At 38.8% G+C, this 21,794-nt stretch overlaps 1 protein-coding gene across 2 annotated transcripts in view; it reads right to left on the bottom strand.

The window, feature by feature from the left end:
* Positions 1 to 670: 670 nt before the first annotated feature.
* F5 (coagulation factor V) overlaps positions 671 to 21,794 on the bottom strand; it is an 81,464-nt gene continuing 60,340 nt past the window's right edge. Inside the window, exons 14-25 of one of the 2 annotated variants that reach the window (XM_007172488.2) lie at positions 19,580 to 19,742; positions 18,594 to 18,830; positions 17,488 to 17,698; positions 14,366 to 14,545; positions 12,379 to 12,495; positions 11,404 to 11,475; positions 10,462 to 10,565; positions 9,716 to 9,871; positions 7,332 to 7,476; positions 5,939 to 6,090; positions 2,899 to 3,081; positions 671 to 1,176 (exon numbers count right to left, since the gene is read on the bottom strand). In XM_007172488.2, coding sequence (XP_007172550.2) covers positions 1,033 to 1,176; positions 2,899 to 3,081; positions 5,939 to 6,090; positions 7,332 to 7,476; positions 9,716 to 9,871; positions 10,462 to 10,565; positions 11,404 to 11,475; positions 12,379 to 12,495; positions 14,366 to 14,545; positions 17,488 to 17,698; positions 18,594 to 18,830; positions 19,580 to 19,742 — 1,864 coding nt within the window. In that variant the 3' untranslated portion in view covers positions 671 to 1,032. Of the gene's footprint in view, positions 1,177 to 2,898; positions 3,082 to 5,938; positions 6,091 to 7,331; positions 7,477 to 9,715; positions 9,872 to 10,461; positions 10,566 to 11,403; positions 11,476 to 12,378; positions 12,496 to 14,365; positions 14,546 to 17,487; positions 17,699 to 18,593; positions 18,831 to 19,579; positions 19,743 to 21,794 lie in introns of those variants that run through there. The other variant, XM_057547202.1, reaches the window with a different exon arrangement.

Raw genomic sequence — 21,794 nt, forward strand, 5'->3', positions numbered from 1 at the left:
TGAGTCTCTCCCATGTGACTTAGAGGATACCAGAAGGCTCCTCAGTCTCAAAATGTCTGTAAAATCATTAGATGCCAAGTTCCCAGGGAAGGGAGTGCTTGAAAGGGGAAGGGAGAGGTGGAGGCTGGGGCCATAAAGAGAAAGGCACTGAGAGAGAATTTCAACTGTTTGCCACTTTGGGCAGGGGCCAGTTCTAGCAAGAACAGCTGCATTTGGGCCAAGGGTTTCAACGCTCTGTATTACAGGGATTCACTTTCCTGTAGGTGAGCCTGTGTTTTGAAACAGTGTGCCGTGTACTACCAGCTAGAATGAAGCCAAGGTTACATGTTCAGCCATCCCATGGTTATTTTAGATCTGTTCTATTAATGATCCCTAACCCTGAACATCAATATATGCAATCGGTCCCAAGGGAGACCAGGCCAGATTCACAAGTCCAGCAGGACCACTGAAAACATGCTTACTTGTATCTTTACTCGTGGAGGGTCAGAAAAATCATTATCATGTCAGTAAGACAGAGCATTTTAAGCACGTGTCGTTTCATATAGTAAGACTTTTTCTCTCCACTGGCAAGAAAAACAAACCATTTAGAAATACTGTTTGTTTCCTATACTCTTAAATCATAGTTTCTTTAAAGAAAAATATAAGAATGAAAGTTATCCGGGTTTATAGATGATTTAATAGAGTAATATCTCTTTTATTAATGTGTATAGAGTTTGAGAACTATAATGAAGAATGTTAACTACATGAATATTTCTTTATATAGCATTTTTAATCAGTGAAAGATAAGCCTTTTCTTGTTGGTTCTTGATATTTTCCCATCTATACTCAAATTAATGCAGAGATAATAGTCATCATCTTACTTAGTGGTTATAAGGAGTTATAAAGGTTTCACATATAAAATTTTATTCTCTAATAGAAAAAAGAGAAATAGTGGAAAATTTTTAATATTTAAAATAGCTCTAAAGTACATTGTCCACTCTAAATGGTTTGATATCTTTGAGTCCCTCCTATCTTTTAGAATAATCAATTCTATTAAATATCACAGCCAAAGAGTTCCAGGCGAAGTGCAATGCTTTGATTCCATGTTTTAGGAATGATGCGTATAAACCTGGAAATGACTGGTGGGTTGAAAAAGTTCTTCGCATGTCCTTTGATATTATTATTTCCTTCGAAAATCTGAAAGCAAAATATGAGAAAATCTTTAAGGATGGCATAATGGGTGTAAAAATCTTATACCTGAAGGTAACATAATATTGTATATCAACTGTATTTCAATTTAAAAAACTTATAATTTTTTATCCTTTTAGTTCAAACTGTGGGCATTAGTGAACACATACAACATTATCACAAAGATGATCCTCAATCAATTATGAACTCACACTCCAGACATACCTCTTTAGTGATATCACCTCATCAGTGATCTGAGTTGAAACAGGGAAAAATAAAGAAATCTGATACTGTGCTGTGGAGCAGCTGCAAAAGCATATCTGCCTTTAGCCCCTTTGTAGCTATGTGACTTGGAGCAAATTACTTATAGTCTCTGATTATCCATTTCCTTATGGGCAAAATGGGGATAATAAATTTTACCTCATAGAAGTTGTTGTAAAGATTTTAAAGAGTATGTAAACATATGACAAGTCTTTATTAAGTGCCAGATAATGGGCACCAATAAATGGTTAGCTATTACTAACTTTTAAAATAAAATGCATCATGTATTTTTATTTATCCTTTTTGGTCATATGCCCTATATCATCAACTAAACTGTGTTTTAGGTGTGTTTCTGTCATCCCCAGCAAGTTCCCCAAGATTTACACGCATCAGAAGCTAAGTCACTATTTGTTTATAAAAATGATGTTTGCCCTACTATGAGGATATCTTGATACAGTGAGAAATAAACCAAACCAAACCTAACAAATAAACAACCCAGGGGTTTAGAGAGAAAGAGATTCAAATCCATTAACTGAGATTAAGTGCTGAGCCCATGGTGAGCGTAAATGTCCATCCCCTTCTCCTGTGTTGCCCCTCCTACTGGTTTCAGCCCAATTCCCATTCCTGGAATATTAGGTTCATCTCCTTAGTTTTGCCTCTGGTAGTATTTTAAAACCGTATAACTAGGAATTTAGGAGTATAATGGAATAGTTCATCTTGCAGGAAATTAGTCTCCTCATCAGGAAGGATAACAATTGTTTTAATGACAATATGACCCAGAAAGGTATATGGCCATGAGTATGCGATCAGCCATGAATAACAAGTACATCCAAGCTAATGCTAATATGGTAGAAGGTTTTCTAGACCCCTGTTACAGACTGTATGTTTGTGTCCTTCCAAAATTCATATGTTCAAACCCTAATCCTCAATGGGATGATACGAGGAGGTGGGTCCTTTGGGAGATGATTAGGGCTAGGATGGGGGTAGGGCCCTCATGGCATCTCTGTGTGTGCACGTACCAAGGAAGGCCATATGAAAGCACAACCAGGAAGACTGCCCTCACCAAAAACCCGACCAGGCTGGCACCCTGACCTAGGATTCTAGCCTCCAGAACTGTGAGAAATACGTGTTTTTTGTTTGTCACCCAGTCTATGGTAATTTGTTATACAGTCCAAGCAGGCTGAGACAACCCTTTCACCATCTTTCTCAATCAGAGCTAATTAAACTTCACACCAGCCCCTGCTGTTTTGTCCTCATTCTTTGATAGGTGGCTCAGTCAAAGCAGAAAGATAGCGTGCATGGTCCCTGTCCCAAGACCAGCTACCTACAGAGCTAGGACTTAGAAGACTTAAAGAGTGACACATGTCAGTGCATGCTTATCAAATACAAAGAACGATTTGCAAATTTGAGGTTCTGTTCTCATCACAGCAGTTTTCAAATTATTTTCTTTTTGCCAAGATACCCCTGTACCTTGTCCACCAACGAGGATTTCTCTCTGTAAGGTTTCCATTCAACTCCCTGGTCACTGTACTGGATGGTGTAGCTCTTCACATACATTTCAGAGGACAGAGACTTGCAACCCTGTGTTACAATCGCTGTTATCTTCTTGATTTTGAGCAGATCAATTTGTAACCACTGATTGTTGTTGTTTGCCTATGAAAATGATTAGAACGTTAAAACCTTTGCTTTTTTAGACCAAGATACTCAGAAATGCACTGAGCTGGAAGGATTTCTTTTCTGTCTCATCCCTGAGGATTCCCTTTCTCCTAGAATCCTTCCCTGTTCCTTCTTGTCTATTGTCAGCAGGTTTATAAACTTTTGGAATATTTCACACATTGTACAACAGTTATTTGTTTACTTGTGTTCCTTACCCTTTGAGGGCAGGGACTTAGTTTTGTTTTCAGGTGTTCACCACCATATATGGCCCACAGATGGTGCTCAACAAATAAATACATTTTATTTGAGAAAAAGTATTAAATTGCTAAATTACCTGTAAATATTTTTCTCTTAAGCAAGTTTATTTAAATGCTACGGTGATGTTACTGAAGAGTTATCTGAGAAAGAATTAGATAGTATCCTCTCTCAATTTAACTTATTTTAGAAAAGCCCCACTTTTCTTTCTATTGCTAATGTCCAATAGGAGAAGTAGTCCAATTTCTTCTTTTCTGATATTTCAAATAAATGTAATATCTGAGAGACCTAATAAAGCTACACCCAGGGCTGGATATGGCATAGTAGTTATCCTGTCTCTGGCCTAACAAAATGCCTAATTTGATGATAGGCGCTTGGAGAAAGAGGATCAGAAAGACTAATTGAGTTTTAGAGTAATCTGAGATTAATTTTCATCTTTGGGAGGTTTATCATGCCCCATAGTCTCATTCAATTCTATGTGAAATAATGAATATTGATATATTTTCTCAACATCCCTCATATGTGCATGTCTGTATGTATATATGTGTATACACATGTATGTATATGTGTAGTCACATGTTGTATTTTTAAAGCAAATTAATTGAATTAAAATGATTGTATTAGATAATTTTGGTTAATTTTGTAACACCCTCTAGTGACATCTGGTGGTGTTTTAGTGTGTCTTCAAATCAAGGTTGTACGAGTGATACAGAATGCATATAGATAGCTAGGGGAGCTTTGTAGGTGTCAGTTTTTTTTGGAGGCATCAAAGAGGTAGAGACACTTCAGTCTGCGTGCATACCTGCATATGTCTGGCTTAGATTTTCCACTTCTCTAAAGAAACCCTATACAAGACATTTCATGCTATTGAAGGTTAAGTGAAACAAATAGTTTTGACCTAAAATTCCAGATTTAAAAGGACAGCTTTAAAAATTAAAATTAGACTTTTATCTTTGCAGCCTTTACTATATCACAAAAGTAAGAGCAAATTATATAGAGAGCAAAGTTTTTTTAAAGGCTGTAAAATGGAGAGTGGGATGACAAGGTTACACCATGAACAGGTCTAAAGGGCCATCTGGGAAAGAATTGGTTGATACCCTCTCTCTAACCTTTTTTTTTGGCCACGCTGCGTGGCTTGCAGGTCTTAGTTCCCCCACCAGGGATCAAACCGAGGCCACCGGCAGTGGAAGCGGAGTCCTAACCACTGGAACGCCAGGGAAGTCCCTTTATTTTAGTTATATTTACTTTATTTTATTTATATTATAGAAATTAAATCAATATAATGTTACATAACATTATTACTTTTATTACTTTAACTTCTGTGGGTCTCAGTTCCCCCCTTTGCAAAATTGCAAAATGAGGTGCTTGGGTTGCTTCAAATGGTGCAAGGAGCATAGACTGTCTGTCGGGAGAGTGGGATTCCTGATTCTGCCACCAGGCTAAGCTAAAATTATTTAACCTCTTTTGCGTTTGGACTTAAAAGGAAAATCTGGACCAGATGCTTTGTAAAACCCTTTGCCTTTCTAACATTCTGTGATTCTGTGATGATCCAGAAATGAGTCTCAAGGCACAGACATAGTTGCCCAAGACTCTCTGTATGGGGCCCAGATAGTCTCTTCTACTTGCTCCCCTTGCATCACGCCATTCCCTCCTCCTTTATCTGGTGGCCTGATTTAAGATTAGGACGTGGGATTCTATACAGAGTCCAGGGAATTGGAGTGTAGCTTCCTTAAGGGAGGGAGTTAGGAGGACAGAAATTAGGGAACCTGGATTAAGTTGATTGACTGGACTGTTCTGATTTCTGATGCCATTCAGATTTTTCAGGTCAGTCAAAGAATGAAATAAATATGAGTCAATTATTAATCGTTACCCTAGAACTAAGTTACCTTAATTACTCAATGGGCTAATATCAAGGGCAATATAACTCTCTGCGAGATGTTCACAAAACTTAGATCACAGATTTATAAACCTGGTTTTGCAGCATCTTATCAGGCTGCCAATTATCTAAAGGAATGTTACAAAGTTCTGAAAAAATGAGAACAAAAAAATTTAAATGACACTCTTAAGAAAATGAAAAATATTGCTAAATTCTGGAGAGAACAAAAAGAAAACAAGATGTTGCAGATCTAAGTCATTTATCCCTAATGGAAGTTGTCTCGATCAGGAGTTGGCAAACTATAGCCCAAGGCCAAACCTGGCCTACTGCCTGCTTTTGTAAATAAGGTTTTATTGGAACACAGCCATGTTCATGCATTTACATATCCTTGACGGCTGCTTCCCTGCAACAATGGCAGAGTTGAGTAGTTATGACAGAGAATGTATGGCTCACAAAGGCTAAAATATTATCTGGCCCTTTGCAGAAAAATTTTGCCCACCCCTAGTCTAAATCAAGACCACAGAGATGACAACTTCTCTCTGAGCCAAAGTTCGAGCTAAAGCTATCAAGACAACACACATCCTAGTTCTCAGACCTAGGATCATAATCTGCAGAAGCAGGAGATGATACTCTGGCTTCCCAGGCCCCCCATGTTCCCTGTAGTGAGGGCCTATGCTTTCTTCTGAAAGGCTGAGAGAATTCCATTTGCAGGGGACATTTCACCTTGGCTTGCCAGGCATTCACACGGCCCTGGGCATTAAGACGGGCACAGAAGGGTTCCCAGTAATCTCCCCACCAAGATTTTTTAAATGAGGAAGCTGTGATTTGCTTGTTTTCTATCTTTCCACTTTCCATACCCAGTGGTGTGGAGCATCCTGTCAAGAAAAAAGTAATGTGATTAATTATATACCACTGATATTCCTTGCATGGCATTTTGTACTTCAGAGGAGACAAGAAATAACATTACTGCTAAGTAATGACAAAAACAACCATCACAGCAGTGAACATTTATTGTCCAAGTGCTAAACCCTGTTTTCAGGCTTCACATGTATTACTTAATGCTCTTAAATATCTCCATTTTACAAACGAGAAAACAAAAGCACAGCAAGAAAAAGTAACTTGACTAAAATAACACTGCTAGAAGAATCAGAAACTAGCTTTGAGCCCAGGCAGTCTGACATCAAATACCATGTTCTAAACATCTAAACTCATTTCCCTCCTTCAGTGAGTCATGGAACCTTTGTTATATTGTTTAAATATGTCTTAATTTTGCCTTCCTTGTTGAAGAATATTTTTGCTGGACAGGTGTGCCTGTATATTGATCTCCCTACCCCCTCAGTCCTTGAGCAGCTAGGTGGTGCCTAGATCAACCAAGCCCAGGGTGGATTGCTTCATTCTTTTACCCCAGACTGTGAGACAGATATTATATTTTATATGTGCTTTGAAGTGAAAAAATTTGGAAAGCGCCACTTTAAGAGTCAGAGAAGAAGAATAGTTGATAAAATCCTTAAGCATCTTGTTATATATAGTAGAATTTTATTATGGCCATTTATGGTTATTTAGAGTTATTTATACCACAGGTCACATTACATCCCCTGAAAAATAGAAGCTTACATAGAAAAGGCTTGGGTACCTACACAGAGTGTGAAACAGAATACAGAGTTCAAGCAAGGTTTCAGGAAGTTGGGAGGCAGATTTATATTTCAAAAACATTCACTGAACACCTAATATATGCCAGTAATGTTGCTAGATACTTTTATTACATTAAAGTCTGAGTGACGTGGCTGGAAGACTTTGGAAGAGTCAGACCTAGTTTGACTCTCAGTTCTTATTGAAAATGGGCTGATGGAGGTCATTCTTCCCTAGGGCCCTTCCTTAGAGGGTCAAGGCAGTATCCATATGATCCAGGAATTGTTCAGAGAGCCTGCCCTCTGGCTGGTAGAACCAGTCTCAGTCTAGATCACAATGAGAGTTTACCTGACTGGAAACTCTGTTTCACAAAGGTTTTTCTAGGAGCCTAAGTGAAGAGAACTAAAAATTCTTCCCATTCTCCCATACCCCCCAAATCTTCATTTTCTGAGTGGCAGCTAGAAAACAATGCATCTGTGTTCCTTACCATTAACCTCGCAACCTTGCAGCTCCAATCGAAGGGCAGGTTTGTTATAGGATTTAGTTGGAGAGATCCTAATATATCTAGCCACAACAGGTGGGTCAAACTGATTCTCTTTTATTGTAGAGGCATCCGAATTGCCATTAAAATACTAGAGGAAGAGAGGAAAATTTAGTTATATAACAATTCTCTATAAAGTGATTTTATAATAAAATTTTCATCCAATTTCATATTGTAATATTAAGTTTTCATGTAGCCTGAATCAAATTAATTTGGTCTTAAAAGATAACTGGGAATACTTCCACTTCAGGAAGATGGTATACTTTGCCATATTCCTCCTGCTAAGTACAACTGAAAACATAAAAAGACTCTGAAAGGGGGAGAAAAGGCAGACTGGCTAGGGTTCTCAGGACCCAAGGAACAACACAGTGGTGAGTCCCCTGGGTTTTCTTTTTACTGCATATACAGACTTATAAGTAAAGAAGCCAGGAACCAGGAAACACGAATAGGTGCAGACAAAAAAAAAAAAAAAAAAAAAAAAAGCCAGCAAAAGCCTTCTTTCTCTAGCCTCAGGACCAGAAAAGAGCAGTCTAGCAAGACAGAAAACTTTTAGATAACAATTATTCTACTTCAAGCCAAACATCATAGAATAGAAAACACTGTGACCCCTTTACTACCCATAGCAGCAAAGGCCAACTGGGGAGCCTAGACTTCCATGCTCATGAGACTGTAAGGAGGCACCCCAACACCCTGACTGGGGTTGTGTCAGAGAAAGCCAAATAGAGACCCAGGATCTTCATCTCTTCCAGCTTCTAATAAGGCTCCCACTCCTGCAGTGTCAGTGGATACCATCCCATCCCCACCCAGCAGCAAAGAGGAGGGGTTCCAGCTCAGGTGTCAACAGAGGAGGCCAAGTAGGGAATGGACTTTGACCTCTACCTGGCAGTAAGAGGCTGTGCCCCATCCCATTTCCCTGCCAGAACAGTGTCAGGAAGAGCCAACTAAAACAAAAGAGCGATATCAGTAATACTGAAAACAGAAAAGCAATAGATAACAGCAATGAAACAAAGGGCCAGTTATTTTAAAAGATTTTTAAAAATTGGCAAATCTCTAGCAAGACTGACAAAGCAAAAAAAAAGAGATGCAAATTACCACTATCATAAATGCAATAGGCAATATCACTACAGACTCTGCAGACATCAAAAGGATAATAAGAGAATACTACAAACAACCCTTACACATAAATTTAACAACTTAGAGGAAATGGACCAATTGACTGAAAAAACACAAACTATCCAAATTCACCCAATATGAAATAGATAATTTGAAGGGCCTGTAACTATTAAAGAAATTGAATTTGTAATTTTAAAATTCCCAGAAAACAAATCTCCAGGTCCACCTGGTTTTGCTGGTGAAATATACCAAATGTTTAAAGAATTAACACCAATACTAGATTATCTCTTCCAGAAAACAGAATAGAAGAGCACACTACCTAATTTATTTTATGAAGCTAGTATTACTCTGATATTAAAACAAAAAAGACAGTATAAACAAATAAAACTACACACAAATATCCCTCATGAACACAGATGCAAAAATCTTTAAGCTATGGAGTTTAACTGTAATTTGTGTACTGTCTCCAATACTGATTGGTAAGAACCATAATTTAAGATTTTCATGATCTATTCTAAGGTATAGTGCAAATAATTTATTATTAGATATAGCTAAATGATAATATAGAAGATAGTAACATAGTAAGTGATTTACAGAAAAAATGAAACTGATTCAAGGTTATCAGTGTAATAATGGTGGACTGACTCCTTGCATTCAGATAGCTTTCTTTGGAGAGGGGGGTGAGGGAGAAGGGGAAGAATTAGGGCTGGTATAATTTGGTCATTGGGAATAAACTGGCTGAGCCCCTGGACAATCCAACAGGGGAAAGTCACTCCTCAGGCATGGCAGCAAAAAAAATAATGTGAGAATCACACTGCCTCAGAGCAACACTACTATTTCCTTCAGTTACACTGAAATAAAGAACAAAATAAAATGTAAGAGTTAGTAAAATCAAAACTCTTGGTGGCCAATTTTTAGCATGAGCTCCTGAAGGCACAAGACCAGATATTCTACCCTACTGCATATCATCTGCCAATCTGAGAAGTCTGGGTATTTAGTTTGATTATAAAGAGATTTTTTTTTTTCAAGTTTTATGAAGTTTTGAAATTTCAGAAGTCAAGCTTATTCCTCCAATTTGTAATATATAGACACGTCATTTTACCACCTTCCTCCGTAAGACACTAAAAAAGCCATTTGTATTTATAACACCCAGAAAGGTATTTTTAAAAAAGATATAGTAACCCTAGGCTCAGGAAGAAACAACAATGCACACAGACCATCACGTTCCTAGTGCTGTTCCCTTTGAAGATCCGCCAGTTTGTCCGGTCAGAGCTGTAAGCCACAAAGAACTCGGTGGTGTAGTAAGACTTCAGGTAGTGTTTGGCACCTTGGGTCTGGATCCCTGTGAACAGGACTTCCCTTTGCATGTCTACCTGCAATATAGAAAAGCCACTAAGCATAACCATCCTTGTCAACAAGTCACACACTGCCTTAATTCATTGTACAACTAACCTTCTTTAGAAAAAAGAACCAACACCTAACAAACTAATAAAATGGCTAGGGGCAATCCGTATGTGAGCACAGGGTACCTGAACTTGAATCCAAACTCAACCACTAACTAATGTATGTGACATTGGGAAGTTAGTTAATCCCTCTGTACATTAGGTTTTTTTTAAATCTGTAAAATGGGATATTACTAGAAATAACCTCATAGGGTTCATTTTGAGTATGCAAAGTACTTAGAATGGTGCCTAGCACCTAGTAATTGTCATTTCCCCTAACAATATTGCAAGAACAACAAGAAGAAATTATTAAATCACTGTCATTTTTATTATTACAGGGAATCCCCTGGCAGTCCAGTGGTTAAGACTCTGCACTTGCTCTTCTGAGGGCCTGGGTTCAATCCCTGGTCAGGGAACTAATATCCCACAAGCCACGTAGCACTGCCAAAAAACAAAAACAAAACACCCCACATTTTTACTATTACAGTAGCAGTAAATATTATCAGGTTAATAAGATATACCTGGATCCAAGGCTTAGGGTTAAATTCTGTTGAAAGTTTTTCTGCGATCCAAGCATTATATGATCCACCATTGTTTAGTCTTGCTAATTTGGGTTCCCAATAACCTAAATCCAAAGGAAGAAAAAAATTTATTCTGAATTTAAAAACAAACAAACAAAAAACACCATACAGCTAGTAATTTCTCAAGTGAGTTTAGTCCCAGTGGAAAACCAGATTCCTAAAGGAACTTCTGTTGCAATTAGGAGACCAGGTAGTTGACACGGGCCTCAGCTACTAAGTCAGTCCCCGATGATGAAATCTTGGTTTCAGGCCTGTGCTTGGACAGCTGTCAACTACCACCCACCCCCTTTCTTGCATATAGGTCATATTTATTTTTTCTCAGTTACGGTGATGTGGTTTCTGCCTAGTGTGCCTGCCTAACAGAAAGACATGGGAGGAATTTATGGGAGCCTCACGATCCCTTACGATTGACCTTTTGATGTTGGGAAGAGTTTGAGGCAGAGAGAGGAAACTTAGGAGGAGTTCCTGACACACAGTGGGTGAACAAAAAATTTCTTGAACAGATGCATGGTTGATGCAGCAAAGGGCTCTATTAATGGGGACTGTAATACCTGGCCTATAAGACCCTGTGAATCTGGCTAGAATATTACACGGGTTAGTTCCATTGACATCTTACATTCTACAAAAAACAGAGTAATGAGTAATTTCTGCTTAGAAAATACGTATAACAAAGTAAAATTTCCATGGTTAGAGATTACTGACCTCTAGGGGGTCAGTCATTAGATATTTTACTGCTGTTTTACTGTGTTGTGGTAGAGAAAAGCCTAGAGAGGAGCAATGGCCCATGGATTCAATAGGCAGCGTTGTCATGTACAGTTTTGCAGGTCGTATACAGCACAATTGTAGGAGGTGCCTTTTACAGGCTATGACGCTACTACTTACCCCAAAACTCAGAAGCCTTGATCTGTGAATCAGCTACGAGACCAGTGCTTAGTCCCATTGGCATTTTACAGTCTATAAAAAAATAGAACAATGAATAATTTTTGCTTAGAAAGTACATATAATAAAGTAAAATCTCTATGGCTATAGATTATACCTCTAGTGGGTCAGTAATTAGATGTTTTCACCTACCTGTGTGGCACTGACTTAAATATGTCTGACCATAAAATCGTAAATGTACTAGCAAGAACTGGTACTTTAACAGAAATTAAAATTAGTGACGCCCTAGTGGAAGACAACTTATCCTGAAGTGCAAATACTTTTTAAATTGATTTCCATCTGTTTGTATCTTAAAATAAGCCAAAAAAAAAAAAAATAAGCCATTTTACAATATTAAGTACTATCCCTCATAAGACTATGTTCTCAAAAGTTGACCTGAAAGTTACAATGTTATTTATATACTGATCAAAGAAGGGAATACTAGCCACTGAACTATCTGGATGTTGACACAGTGCTTGGTACTCAACAGGTGCTTAATAAATGCTGGCTTGCTGGCTGGCTGGCTGGTTGGATGGACAGACAGATGGACAGATGGAAACTGTGTTTCTCAAATACTGAAATGCCAAGTTCAGTGACTATCTCGGTCACAGTTGAATTCCTGGTTTCTCTCCCCTCCTCTACTCCAGGAGTCTGGAGAATTTCTTACGTTCACTTCCCCACGGATCACAAATCATGAAGGAGGATGCTTTATATTGGTTCCTCAACTGAGAGGAATGCCTTTGGTGTGAACCATTTGGCTTAAAACTGATGTTTGCAGTATAGTCAGACTATAGGTCAGAATAAAAGAAATTACTGCTACAGATTACGCCTCTGTTACATCAGAGTTCTCAGAGTTGAATATTTCCAATCTAAAAATTGGTAATATTCTAGGGACAGGCACTCTCCTGCTAAAAATATAATGTGGCTCTTGGATGATACCTCTGTCTGTGATGAGAAATGGCGTTTGCATCCCTGCTCTCTGGTTTTCTCCAACTTCTGTGTCTAGGAGCCACCAGCCAGGTTTTGATGCCTTCATTTCAAGAGTTTTAAATGAACCTAAAATAGAGAGTAAGGGACAACATTGCATGCACAAAGATTAACAGGTTAACATTGGTTGACCACGACCGAAGAATCCTAAAATCCCTGAATTGCAAGTGGTTTAGAATATAGCTTAAGAGTTACCCATTTCTCTTTAGGCAGGACTGCAGGTGTAACAAAGAGATCAAAACAAAACAACAATGTCAACACACACACAAACTTACTAAAAATAAATTGCCCTGGGACTTTAAAAAATTTCCAACACCCCTTACTAGGAAGAAACTTTCATCTATCTAAATATAATGTTACAAGTTAACCCATATATAATACAGCTTATCAAAGCAACCTTGAATGATATGTCATTGGGCCTCAAAAATACTGTACATGTTTCCTTTCTCTCTCTTCATTTCTCTAGTTTTTCTTTTTTATCTGAGAAAATTAAAATAAAACATCCTTCCCCCATGTTTCAATTTTTCTATAAAGTTTACATTTTAGAGAGAGATGTACAAAAATTGTTTCAGAAAATCACTGAAAGAATGAGATTTCTGAAACCTCTGATTATCCATTCTGGTATTTAACACTACCTACCGCCAGTTAATACTTAAATTCTGCTGACTATAATATGTGACCATTTCCTAGATTGTGAGTCAAAAGAAATAGCTGATGGTCATCCTCTTCAAACACGCTAAAAAAGACCTCCAGCCTTCCACTCTCTAATGCAGATATTAGGTATGAAGATTTAGGTGGGCCAGCAAACCCCAGCTTCTCGCAGGCTCATGGAAAGGATGACTGATCTGATAACACTTGGTGAAAACTTAGGAGTGAGTTTGACCTAATCCTTTCTGCCCCTGATTTTAACAGAGTGGGTCTTTATAGCTTTGTTAATGAGAAACTGGCATGTTTCAAACAAACAAGGACCCTTTTACCCCATCCTTAACTAAATCGGGCCCATTTGGGCTTGGGTGCCTACATCTGAGGCTGATTCACACATCAACCTCCCCACCCAAAGTCCTGTCAAGGGACTGCCCTGATTAGCTTCTCAGATCGCATTTATGGAAGGTAGGCTGCTTGTTAAAAATGCAAAAAAATGTTAAAAATCCTGGGCCCCTGCCCAAGTTCTATCAGATCAAAGTCTCTGAGAGCAAAATCTTTCCTTAGCATCTGCGTCTTAACCAGCTTTGTAAATTTGTATTATGTCCACCGCAGTTTGAGGATCAATGGCATCTAGCACTTACACCTCCACTCACACACCTATGATACACACCTACAAACCATTCACTGGCACATAAAAATCCTTCTTGATGATTGTAGTTTGTTTAAACCTTATCATTATTTTGCATATGAAAATCTTTAAATACCTTTATTATTCTTTAGCTTTTATAATCATTTAAAAATATATTTTTCCACTCATGAGTCAGTTTAAGGTTCAGATTCCTACAGTCACTTGCCCAGAGATATCAGGGTGATAGAGTGAGCAGTAGAATTCAAGAACCCCGAAATCCTGGTAAGTTTCTGATCTCCGCCCAGCAGAAAGCTTTAGCTGCCTGAACCTCGTGGGATTCATTTTGTGATCTGCTTTAGACCTGGCCTGCGTGACACATCATGGCTTGGAAGAATCTGCACTAGACAGAGCATCTCTGTAGAAGAAAGTTGGGCTGCACATTTAGTCTGTGTGGTGCTACAAAGAGTGCAGACATTTAGCTGACTCTTCTGTATTCTGCATGCAGGTTTAGAATATGGCTTTGCCCAGGATCCAAGCCAGAGCCCATGCTTTAACCCCTTTGGAAGGAGAGGCACAAGGAGGGAACGAGGAAGAGTTACAGATGCTAAGATTGTCTGCTCTCGCCATTTTGTCACAGGGACCTCTTTTCATTGCCAAGATCTTTACCAGGCAGAAGAGGCCAGACCCCTAACTGGTGCTGTTGAGTGCCATTTTCCAGCAGGGTCTGGCCATGAAAGTGAACCACATGAATGTCCTGGGAGCCGCCTATGTTCAGCAGGTGCAACCTCACCCACTCTTGCTCGTACATTCTCAGGCCAGGCAAGTTGTAGATCATCCCATTAATGGCTGTAAGGACAGAGAGTTGCAATCAATCAAAAATCTGTGTACATCAGGAAAGAGGAAATATGAGGCCTCCCGCTCACCACCCATCTTCTTTATTTCTCTGCATGCCCAATCCCACCCAGACATAGTAAGGGGCCCCCTATATGTCATAATATCAGTAAGAGGCTGAAACAGAGCCACCTTTTCCTTCTCACACCAGCCTACTGCAGAAGTGTGGGTGAGTACCCTTTCCAAGCAGCTTATCACTCTTTTCCCCAGATTTACACTTTCCCTGTTCTGTGCTTTATCCATTTATTCTTTATAGTATGAATTTTCCTAGGCTACGAAAAGGGTAAGGACTAATGTGGGCAGATAAGTGAACTCTAGTCTTTAGAGGAAAGAGGGTAAGTGAGGAGATATGCAGTGTATCACCCTAAGGCCTCCTAAATTCAGAGATAGTTCCAGGCAAAATTAGGAAGTCGGTCTTTTTTTTTTTTTTATTAGTTTATTTATTTATTTATTTTTGGCTGCATTGGGTCTTTGTTGTTGGGTCTTCGTTGCTGCACGCAGGCTTTCTCTTAGTTGTGGCGAGCAGGGGCTACTCTTCGTTGTGGTGCGTGGGCTTCTCATTGCAGTGTCTTCTCTTGTTGCAGAGCTCGGGCTCTAGGCATGCGGGCTTCAGTAGTTGTGGCATGCAGGCTCAGTAGTTGTGGCGCATGGGCTTAGTTGCTCCGCGGCATGGGGGATCTTCCCGGACCAGGGCTCGAATCCGTGTCCCCTGCATTGGCAGGCGGATTCTTAACCACTGCACCACCAGGGAAGCCCAGGAAGTTGGTCTTTATCTTTGTTGTACCCACCAGCCTTAGACATTCATGTTTATTCTCTCGTTTGTCTGATTGCTCCTCTGCCCCCTTCCCAGCTTGGATGTCTAGGGTTCTCAGACTTTATCAACTCTCTCCTTACTGAAATATGTGTTTTTTAAGCATCTGATAAACTTGATCACCTTAAAAAATGAATGCATACAAAATTTTAATGATAAAGCTTAATGCTACCACGCACTTAATTGGGACTGAAGTGAGGGAAGTTTTGGTGGTGGTGGTGGCTGTTGTTTATTCATCTAAAGTTAAAGGAACTACTGTGGAATTTCAGGAGCCAGGAAAGTGAATTTTTGGAGGGAGAAGAGTTGAGATCATTTTGGCGCTCTTAAAATTATATCAGGTATGAAAGCGCCTGTCTACATACTCATAACACCAGCCTCACCTCCTCATCTTAGTTTCTGTGTAAGAAATAGATCTCCTAAAAGTAAAAGGTATCTCCAGTGGTTATTAGGTCAGCACTGCTAAACCATTACATCAGGATACAAAAGTGAAGACGCTCAACAGAGTAGGCACTCAGTAAACATTTGATAAATTGAGCTGAGTGAATAAAATTCATTCATTTGTTTACTAATCCAACACATATTTACTCAGTGCATACTGCAGAGGCCAGGCATAGGTGGTCTGCTTATCAAATACCCTGATAAGTTCTACAGTGGAAGATTACCAAATTACAGAGATTTAGACGACAATACATTTAAAACTAAAACTATACTGGATGCATTTTACACTTTCTTTGAAGAATCAGGAAGCAGGGCCTCGAGGGTACTCAGCAAGTAAAGGGCATAGCTAAGAAATAGGCCTGTCTGATTCTGCAGTCTGTACTTTCCACTAGGTTGAGAGATTTTTAGAGGATGTGCTTCCTACCCCTGAGACCAAGTACCCTGGGCTGAAAGGCCTAGAGATTATAGGAGAAGAGAAAAGAAAGCTCTGCTTGAAGTCTGTGGGGCAGCTCTCAATTGACTCTATTCTAGACTGCTTAATAGAATTTCTTAACCTTGTGTGATAAGCAGAATCCAGAGGGTGGGGTTTTGGAGCAGCTTGTAAATCATATTGTTTCCTTTCCTCTACGCCAAAGTGTTTTTACAGGTGAGATCAGATTGTATTCCACACTTACAGAAGTTTAATAAGGAAAATAAGCAGAAAAGAGTAGCCTGAATATATAAATGGGGTGGGAGAGGGAGCATAGACCGACTTAGCCTTGATGACTGGCTGGGGAGAGGAGGTGGCAGTGAACTGGATATTGCTTATGATGTCTTTTTTTTTTTTTTTTCTTTTATTCCTGAAGCAATAGCAGCTTTCTTCTTTCCTGTTACCCTGAATGACTGACCCATCACCCAAAGCACAGGACCTTCCTGATCAGAAATCTCATAGAAATCACCTCCATTTATCAAACTCTGAAAACAGGGTCTTCATTTGTCTTCTGATCCCTAAGTCATTCTATTTGTTGTTCACCAAATCCTAAATTCTGCCTTCCTCTAAAACTGTAGTTCCGTTGCCAATTTACAGACAAAGTTCCTGAATGGATTTCAGAGTAGATATGCTTTCCCCTCTTTTCCCACCCAAATGCTCTCTTGGCACCCTTCTTCCATTAGCTGGCTACACAGTTTCCTATATCATTTTCTCCACATATGCTTTGGGTGCCACCTGGGAACTGCTGAGAGCTACAAATATTACAGTCATTCTTATTTTGAAAGTACGTGTGGGCGATCACTTCTACATAAATAATTGATCCTTTAGAGATCAAGAAACAGTTTTATTGACTGCTTAAATAGCAGAATAATGCTAATTCCTTTCCAATTTATGTTACCAACTGAAGCACACTGGCTTTTTTGTTGATTTGCTTGGGTTGGTTTTGCAGCAGCCTTGTGCGCTATCTTTTAGATTTCAGATTTTTGTATACTCTCTTTCACCTGCAGTGTCACCTGCCAGGTTACATCAGCCCTCGTAGACATTTAAGGACCTGGTGTCAGTTAGAGCTCCTGGTTCCACAGACGCATCTCATGTCTAATTTTGGGAAGACCTATGGGCAGGAATCACTATCACCCAGTGATTAGGTTCAGAGACTAGATCAAAGTCAGAGGAAAATACCATGAAACTCATGGGAGTTTTTTACTTCTGAGGATGTGCGTCTCCAAGACCTTGTGGGCTTCTTTTCATAGTACCAGCTCTTCTTTTCATCAAAGACCATAAAAAGTAGGACAAATTCTCTCATGTCCACAGGCATGTTGGTCTCCTTATGAAGTGTTCCTTTTCGGCAGATCAGAAGGGGTCCTATCAAGCCTGAATGGATATCTTTTTCCTGGAAGACAGTAAGAGCAAATTGCACGTATTATCTCTTTCTCAAGATTTTCTTTGCCCTTCTGACAATCACTGATCATATTGAAAAGGAGACCTTCTCAAAGGTTCTGAATTTGAAGATTATAAATGAATAGCTTAATAAGCCTGGATATTAATCATCTAATTCTGTGACGTTCACAGTCCCTTCCTCTGATTAATCCTTTGTTTCGACATGGTAGTCATGATAATAATGATGATAATAATAGTGATACTATTATAAATACTATTTATTGAGCATCTACTATGTTAAATATTTTGCCTATAGTATCTTATTTAATTCTGACGACAATCCTATATGGTAAAAAATAAATTCATTTATTGAACAAATATTACCAAGTGCTTACTATACATGCTATATACTGTTATCTCATTTTTAACTTTGGAAACTGAGGCTGAGAGAGCTCAAGTAACTTTCCTAGGGCTACACAGTCAGTGACAGGATAGGAATTGAAATCTAAGTCTATGCTCTCTACCATGCTCAAAATGAGGGAGTCTTGATTCTGTAGTTCTTTTATTTAAAAAAAAAAAAAAAAAAGAATAAAAAGGCAGAAGAAAGCTAATACTTGTTCAAGGAAATTGCAGATAAACATCTTCTTCTGTAAAGGTAGTCACTCTAACTAGGGCCAACCTTTTAAGTATTCCTCATTCCTTTCCACTGAACAAATGCTTCTCACTGTCATCTGAAGATCTGCATGGAGAGTCCCTGATGACGGTAGCTGTCGACTGTTGACCATGATCCTTACACATGCCTCATGGAAAGACAGATATTTACTCAGAAATAATCGTGACACTTCCATTTGGTGGACTCAGGTTATAAGTTAGGGGAAATGACAAAAACTTTCGACGGCTATGCTTACCTGGTTCACTGCTGAGTAGTAGGCCCAAGCCCGACAGGCGGAGCCAGGATTTTCTGGCCCTGATCGCTCAGTGGCATGCCATACATATGTATAAGTGCTGTTGGGCTGAACGGCATTGTCTTCCTTAAACCATTCAGGAGAGTCATCTTCATAAGTCTTTCCCTCTGATGATTTTTCATAGGAAAGCCCATGGGCATGAAGAGAATATGGTCTGGATGCTAAGTTTTTAAAATGAACCTAAAAAAAAAGAATGATTCACAAATGTATTTAAGTTTAATAAAGCCCCAAAAATGTCAGCATTATGGGTCAAAGTGGATGGCTATTAAATTGAACCCAAGATATATTGAATGCTTAGAACTGCAAAGTAACTTTCTTATATTATTTCATCTAATTTTACAACCATCCTATGAGATAGGGCCTGAGTAGTTTACTCCAGAAACGCCAAAACAGGTTTGTTTTTAGGCTCAAAGCAAAAGTATTGACATTATTTACAAATGAAATGATAAAGATAGGTGCTACAGATTTGAAAATGAATGAGGCTTGGGTTTTACTCACAATAAGGTTTCAACCTACTGGCGTAGAGAGAGGTGCACATGTGAATGCAAGTTAAAAATCTGGAGACAAAAGGTGCTATAAACAAAGTATGAATGGGATTAGGTGGGAATGCCTGGGAGGAGCAATTCAGCTGAATGTTTAGGAGAGGTTGCGGGAATTAAAGAAAGTTTCTTAGGAGAAATGGAATTGGCCCGTATAGAATGAACAGGAGCTTAGCAGAGGGAGAAATAAAATTATGAGATCATTTTTTTTTTTTTCTTGAAGAGTGGCAAGTTACTTGGCAAGCAGTCTTTGAAAAGAAATGTAGATATTTGTTAATTTTGAAAAATAAATAAGTCACCATAGCTCTCTTGCCACTTTCATCTCTACAACCCTCTGGTGCTTGTGGAAATTCCTCTGATGATCTTAGCAATGCTCAAAAGATGACTTACTTGGATAACGTCATCCACTTCAGCTCTAATGATAGGACCAAGTATGCCAAGATGCTCTTCATACTCTCCCCGAGGATCAAGTTTGTTAAAAGTGCTATCAAGGTACTTTCGAAAAACGACTTTCTTGTATATGGTGTCCTTTGAAACATCATCAATGTCTTCACTGAAATGATAATAATAGCATTTGTTTAAAAGAACAAATTAAAGACCATTCAAGAATTTAGGAAATTATCTCTGTTTCTGAATATAGTATATAGAGAAGATATTTGATAAATATTTGATGAACAAATGAATTAAAATATAAATAACTAAAACCACAAGCCAGTAAATATCCTTCAACTCCCAGCTCATATATCATTTCTTGGTATCTCCTCCTATGATCCTTTAGACTGGGTCAAATCTCTAGCATTCCTTACATTTGTATGCTATTACTATAGTATATATAGTAAATCCCTGTAGTATTCTTATAATATTTCTATAGTATATATAGTAAATTATATATCATTTATTCATAAGATTATTAATATCTGACTCTACCACTAGAGTGAAAGCCCCATGAGGTTAGGGATTGTGCCTAGTTAGCTTATAATTTTTATTTCTAGTGCCTAGCAAGTTATCTGGCACACAGTAAGCAGATATTTATTTAATGTATTAATGAATGACAAATATAATCATATATTAACATAGCAGATTTTAATATCAAAAGCAGACAAAGCCATGTGATGGGACAGTGCCAGGACAGGCAGATGATAAGAGTCAGTTGATTTAGAGAGTCACCCCTGTAAAGGTCACTGGATGGGTGAGTGTTTTATACTCTGAAAGTAGCCACTCTTCCCACATTTGCTTTTGCTAAATCATGGTATTCCTCATGTAGTTCGCCAGCTCAGTCTGGAGCTAGAGCACATCATATTTTCCTACTGACTCTTAAATTTCCCAGGAGTCTGGGAAACAGGCCAAAAGCTCATCCCTCAGTCTCACAGTATTTGTTATACAACATGAGCCATCCACAGAGAATCCCATTCTGCCTTCCTTCTAGCCTTTCTACCGGATTAACCCCGTTCTTCCAGACTCTAAGCATAACATACAGTCTCACAGAACACATGGGGAGGAGCAAAACAACTTTGCCATAAAAATGGGTTGCATATCTGGAATGGGACATAGGATTTTGAAGGGACTAGTTCCATCCCTTTACATTCTGGAAAACCTTATTCCCTCAGTGACTTGCTTAGAAATCCCTAGATAAACTATTTATTCTCATATAGTAATGGGTGCTACATCTAAATAGGAAGTCATGGGAGAAAGTCTCTTAAACTAACAGAATTCTAATACGGAAATGTCAGGCATCAGATTAATGAAATAATTTCTGTAAGTCATACCATGCATTGTGTTTGCTTACTCTAGTTGCACTTTGGTTTTAACTTTAGTAGTGTAACAGTTAGCTTTTGTAAAATCTGTGGGCTATATCTGGACACTTTACACATGGTCCCCATGATATCCCTGAGAATCTGTAGTTGCTTCTTGTCCCCCTTTCTCTCCTTTCTCTATATTGTCATCCCAGAATATAGAACCCAGACCAATATGGCTTTCCACACTTGAGCAAAATTAAATTAAAAATTATCTTTTAAAAATGCATGTGGCTCCCTTAAAAACTCTCTGTTGTAAGTCAGGCCACTAACAAAATTGCATCAACTCCTTCAGCTCTATGGTTGAAGAGTGGCTGGAACCCTAAAATGTTAGAGCTGCAGCAGATCTTGGGGGCCACTTGGTGTAACTCCATTAAAAAGACTGCAAGTAACAAGGTTCGGGAAAGGAACTGACATATTCCAGTAAACTAGGAATGGCTTAAAGCTTTTGAAGGGTTTCTCATTGCTCTTTGAAAAACATCAAAATTCTTCCCAGGGCTCACAAAGTCTAGTGGCATCTGATCTCTGCAGAGCTAGCCGAACACTTTCCTAGCACCCACCCTCTTCTTGAGTTCCAGCTACACAGGTCTTCAGCTTCAGGGCTTCCTCCTTCCTCAGGGCCTTCATCATGCTGTTCTCTCTGTCTAGAATGCTCTGCCCTCTCTACCTCCTGTTCGTCTTCAGATCTCAGCTCAAATGCCGCTTCTCCAGAGTCAGACTCCCCATTTCTCATATCTCCATATATCACCTTTCCTTATTGGTCTTTATCATGGTTAATTTTTACACTTATTTATGTGAGCACTTGGTTCATA

The sequence above is a fragment of the Balaenoptera acutorostrata genome, chromosome 1, assembly GCF_949987535.1.
Source record: "Balaenoptera acutorostrata chromosome 1, mBalAcu1.1, whole genome shotgun sequence".
Lineage (NCBI taxonomy): Eukaryota > Metazoa > Chordata > Mammalia > Artiodactyla > Balaenopteridae > Balaenoptera > Balaenoptera acutorostrata.